This window comes from Morone saxatilis, unplaced genomic scaffold, assembly GCF_004916995.1.
Source record: "Morone saxatilis isolate NCDOM2014 unplaced genomic scaffold, NCSU_SB_2.0 Contig10, whole genome shotgun sequence".
Taxonomy (NCBI): domain Eukaryota; kingdom Metazoa; phylum Chordata; class Actinopteri; family Moronidae; genus Morone; species Morone saxatilis.
This window is the reverse complement of record NW_023339652.1, coordinates 4088542-4094249: the sequence shown is the minus strand read 5'-3', so window position 1 is coordinate 4094249 and position 5708 is coordinate 4088542. Positions and strand designations below refer to the sequence as shown.

Here is a 5708-nt window from a genome sequence, read left to right as displayed (position 1 = left end):
GAGTTACTGCATGACACAAAATAGATCACATACAGTATTTCAGTAGTCTTTGTGTTCAACTAAAACTTTTATAGAGCTGTTATCATTCTCTATTATTAGATTTTAAAACCTGTATACATGCTCCATACGACCACCTTAGTTCATCATACTTTACTAGATTCATCTCCTTTAAAAAAAAAATAATTATGGTTTTCATTTCTGTCCCCTAGACCAGCTGAATAAGCATCGTTACCTGTAAAAGCAGGAGTCGGATTGCAGGCAGGAACCTTCTGGTGAGACTTCATGAGAACACAGACAGGTGGTGGAGTTCTTCAAGCCACTTATTGCATCCAGTGGGCCACGTTTCTCTCTCTCTGTCATCCACGCTTCTGCTAATTGAGTAAATTAAAAAGATGTTTAGCTTTCACTTTAAATTAATTAAATTGAATAAATAATAAATGTAATTTGGTTTGTGTTCCTTATAGGACTTATAGGAAACCCTCTCCTATACCAGCCTTTGACTGCTAAAGTGTATTCTTTTACCAATTACATTTGAATATAAAATAATGACTTTGATCTTACTATGCCAAGGTATATGATATACAGGCAAGAGAGGAACCTGAGACAAAGATGAGAAACAAATTCAGAATTTGCAGACACACACATTGTGGCCTGTTTGTGGAGGAAAGCCTCTGAAACCACCTTGACCACAGTGGATTTTGGCCACATCTTGTGGCACAAACTGGTAAATCCACTTTCCAGAGGACAAATGGATGTGCACACCTGTAATGACTCAAAAATGTATAGATATGATTACACTGCAGTCTTTATTCTTCATCTATCTTTAGCTGTTATTGTAATAATTCGTCTGTAACTAGAATTATATTCTCGCCACCATCATACAGGGAGATAAAATGTACAGGAAATATATTCTTTTATTGTTAATGGCCTGAGCAAAAGGAATAAACCTTTTGAAAGAAAATAAGTATATTTTAAGTATAAGAACAGCTGTCTGAAAAAAATAAATACGTATATAAACACCTGAATATAAGAATTGTTCATGTTACCTTAGAATGAGCCGTTTGTATCTATGACCACTGCCTTCAATGCAGCCTTCAATGCAGTCCGCCATGTTTCTAGAGTAGCCCAGAAGGGACAAACCATTAGTTTCTCTTTCGCACTAATCTGACTGTACTTTAGATAAGATAAGATAAGAATATTCCTTTAATAGTCCCACCATGGGGAATTCCAATCTTACAGCAGCAAAGTGGATAGAGAAAAAAACCAGATAAAGACAGTATAAGAACAGATGAAAAAGTTAGCATGTTGATATTTACATTTCAGCTCATAGTACAGTACAGTACGGTCTTTTAAAATACATTAATTAATAACAGATATACAGATGAAGATACGCAAGATTTACAACTCAAGGATCTATCTACAGAAGAGGATTAGGAACAATAATGAAACATTTATTGGAGTTAAGTAAAAAAAAAAAAAAGAAGAAGAAAATAAATAAAAGTTAGAATTTTGACTTAATTCTTTGTACTTATCGGCTGCTTAAGAGGCTGCCAATTTTGTGTTTTGGACTCACTCCACTACAGCAGTGGTTCTCAACTTTTTTCCCTATAAGGGACCCCTTGAGTAAAGTGAGGACCCCTTAATGAGTGCCATATTTCATATTATACTCAATAACAGTAGAAAACAACTAATAAACTGCACAATGAACTCAAGCAGAGAACACAATAACTGCAGAAAGTTTGCGTAAAACAAGAAATTTGGATGACTTTCCTGTGAATATTTATACATATATACACACACACACACACATATATATATATATATAATTCTTTGTCTGTTTTATGTTTTTTTTTTAATAATCATACATACTTACATAGACTTCTTTTTAAACACATTCAGTGTTTTCTTCTCATTGTTCTGTTAGCTCTTTGGTTGTTTGGATGAGGCTGTTTATCAAAAAAAAGATAAAAGATAAAGATAGACTTTATTGATCCCACACTGGAGAAATTCACTTGTTACAGCAGCTCCAGATGTAACACAGCAGATAAGAAAAGAAGAATAACAACAAACAAACAAAACAAAATAACAAAAAATCAAGTGAAGGCTCTGTGAATACAGCTTGACCCAAGATAAGCAAGTTAGGCTTAAGTAGGAATTGGTTACTATAGTGTAGCCTATCAGTTTTTTTTATTTAGGGCTGCTATTTTTACTTTATTTATGCGAGGAAGTTGCATATTCATTAACATAAAACACCAAACAGCCTAAGTCATGGGAAGAGAACATGGGCTGATTGGTTATCAATGAAATAAACTTCGTCACATCCATTTTTTGCTGGTGTGGTGTCAATTTTGCGCGGTTAATCCACCTCTGATAATCAGGTCATGACAATTAACAATCTGATTGATATTGATATCCTTGGCGGGGTGAAATGGTGAAGCGTCTGTGCGCATTTACACGGAGCTTAACTTTATTGATTATTTGAATGTGACACACTGACAGAGTCAGTCAGGGCCAATGTAAATGAATGTTCTGTGTACACATCCAGGTCACACACAGTCAAGTTCATATAAATCCTGACCTACATATCTGTAAATTACATAATAACACATAATATAATAATAACTAGAATGTATATTATTTATATTTTAAAAATCAGAGTTTCCTTTGTCATGTTTTTCAAATTTATAAAAACGTTTTAAAAGTTTTGTTTTGTTGCTGGTATATTTGCTGTGACATGAGGCTCACTGCGCATGGAAACGATTAAAATGGCTGAAAGCTGCCTCTCTAATCATTCAATTTTTACAAAATAATCATAGGATTCACAGACACAACAAACAATCAAGAAATCACGGGAAAGCTCGTGCTGCTATAGACATGATTGAAAGTGTAATATAGCCTACATGGACTGGTGGAGGTAGAGGGAAACGTCTATTCATGCGCCGGGTCAATGGGAGCAAATCATTTGTTAGGACGGGTGGATGTTTTATGGGGCAGGTAACAGAGCAACTTCTGTATTTGACATAAATGATGTGATAAAGTTGCCATTTAATAAACAAATAAGGGTCTACTTTGTACCGAAAATGTAAGATTTGAGTTATAGACAAAAAAGTGCAAGGCCTACAACCATCCCGTGTCCCATATGTTTTAGTTTTACGCACACAGCCACGGCGATTTTCTACATAACTTCTACCTGTTGTGAGGCTGCACAAACACAAACAGGCATCATGGTGATGGCTGTAATAAAAAAAAAAACAAATAAATAAAAAGTTCCATCTGAAAACCAGCCTATCATACCCGGGGGCAACCTCAACCCAGCGGTGGACAACAAGAACCAGATGTGCCATTGTAATTCTGTTTCACAACAACCGTCCCGTGACATACCGATGCAGAAGGGGGTGGGGAGGGTGTGGTGTCACGTGGCCCCCGTCGTTGAAAACGGAGAGGTTTTTATAAACAGGAGCTGCTCACACAAACTGCACCGCAGTCCGGCATCTGCACAAACACCGGTGGTTCACCTGAAGAGCGAGAGGATGGACGCAGCATACAAGAAAGTGAATGGAAGCTACGACCAAGATGCAGAGAAAGGGGACCAAGGCACAGGGGTAAATCTGACACCTGATATGTAACTTTAACAATTTATTTTTGTATTTCTAATAACAAATTCTTCAACTTATTTGGGCTCTTTTGTCATGATATGCTCACTTTAAGCACAAAAAAGGCAAGTTATTGAATATAATGTCCCATCTACTACATATTTTAATGCAGCGACAGAGCAGAGGTAGCTGGAATGTTCCAGGTAGTACAGCAGACAAAGCAGGGAAGTGCAAAGTTGCCTCAGTGATTTGAATAGAGGGGCAAAGATAAACAGCTGATGTTACAGAAAAATAGTGCTGTCATAGCAAAAATATGGACCCTGCAAAAAGACAAATTCTAAATTATTTAGAAAAAAAATAAGTAGCCTGGATGAAAAGAATATAATTATGCAACTATTAATCAATTAATCAAAGTCACATTTCATGGAAAAATACCTTGTTCCAGCTTTTAAAATTTAAAGTTTTCCTGCTCTTCTTTGTCTTATGTCAAAGATAAATGAAGTGTCTTTGGGTTTTGGGTTAATGATTCAACAAAACAAGCAAGACGTCACCTTTTAGGTCCTGAGAAACTTATTTTTCATTATTTTCTGTCATTTTATAGTGAAAACAAATAATCTGCAGATTAATCAAGAGTGAAAATCAATGTTAGTTGTAGCACCAATAAAAGCCTGCTGTTTACATATTAAAACAATCTGTGCACTGCTCTTGAAGTTAATAAATAGCAATCTGGACTGTGCAGGAATTTCTACATCTGTAATATATTCTGCTCTGCTGTGACACACCTGCAGAGGACATTTTCGATGAGTTCATGTTCTTTTTCCCTCCCTTGTTAAAAAAAATCCTCTAATGTGCAGAGCATGTGGTCACTACTGTGGCAAAGGTCCTTGACAATAGGTTAAAGGTGTGAAAGCTCGGAGCTTTAAGATCCTTAAGTGTGGAATGTCATAGCTTTCAGCTGGATTTCATGGCTCGTACATGTGGCTGTGCTCAAACGCAGACACACAAACCCAGATCAAACAGTGACAAAGTGATTAGAAAATCTTGTTTCTCATAACTGTGGTGTTTTGAAAGCTTTGCAGCCCATTCAGCCGCTAGATTTACGGGTTTAAACATGTGTTTTATCACAAGGAGATCAAGATAAACTATAAAAGTGATTTATTATGCCGTCTCTGCATTGACTGTAGTATTAGCTGCTCCCCTGAGAGTCTACTTCTGTAAAAAAATGCACATAAGAGAACCCGTAATTTGTGCACAACTCCACCTTTAAGCCCTGTTGTTTCCTGAAATGTGTCTCTCTGCAGAGGAGAAGGGGATCCATGTATCTGGAGGAGGAGACCGACAAGAAGTCAGAAGTGATCTCCTGCATCTTCTCCCTGAAAGAGGAGGTCGGGGCTTTAGCCAGGGGCCTACGGCTCTTTGAGGTACATTTTCTGACCGACAGCTGACATACATACAGTTCCTTTCTTATCAGGAAGCTGCACAGCGTCTCCTGATCTTCATGTGATCAGGAGCAAATTTGCAGGCTTAGATATTTCCGCTGATACATATGACCCCTCATTCTGGTCAGAAGCTGTTCTGAGTTTGCAGCAGATTATACGGTACATAACTGACTAACTTTGTTCAGGAGGTTGCAGTTCAACACCAATCAGAGGATGCAGGAATGTTATTTTACCACTGGGGTACCACTAACCACTCCATAATGTAGTTAAAAACACATTTTAAGAATTTTCTTCAAGTGGCTAAGATTGTCTGTACATGTAACTGCAAACTAATTATCACTGTTGTTTTAAATTAAACAATTTAGAAATGCATTTGAGTCAGAGGAAGCCACAAAAGACCATTTTCCAGAAAATTAAAGAGTACAAAAGAGACTAAATAGGCTGGGTGTTTAAATGAATAGCTTCACATTTTGGGAAATAAACGTATTCACTTTTCTTGCTGAGCAGACGCAATGCTCATTGCTGTCATAAAGACTGGAAACGGGGGGGGGGGGGGGGGGCTCACCTGGCTCTATTAAATAAGAAAGAAATCCACATAATCCATTTAATGTATAATTAATATTATTAAAACATGTAATAACATGTTAATCGGGAACTTTAGAGGTGCTGGTAGGCA

General features: G+C 36.9%; 1 protein-coding gene across 1 annotated transcript in view; it reads left to right on the top strand.

Annotated features, from left to right (window-relative positions):
- The first annotated feature begins 3456 nt into the window (after window positions 1-3456).
- pah (phenylalanine hydroxylase) overlaps window positions 3457-5708 on the top strand; it is a 15526-nt gene continuing 13274 nt past the window's right edge. Inside the window, exons 1-2 of the mRNA XM_035673021.1 lie at window positions 3457-3602; window positions 4895-5014. Of these exons, the coding sequence (XP_035528914.1) occupies window positions 3531-3602; window positions 4895-5014 (192 nt within the window). The 5' untranslated portion in view covers window positions 3457-3530. The remainder of the gene's footprint in view (window positions 3603-4894; window positions 5015-5708) is intronic.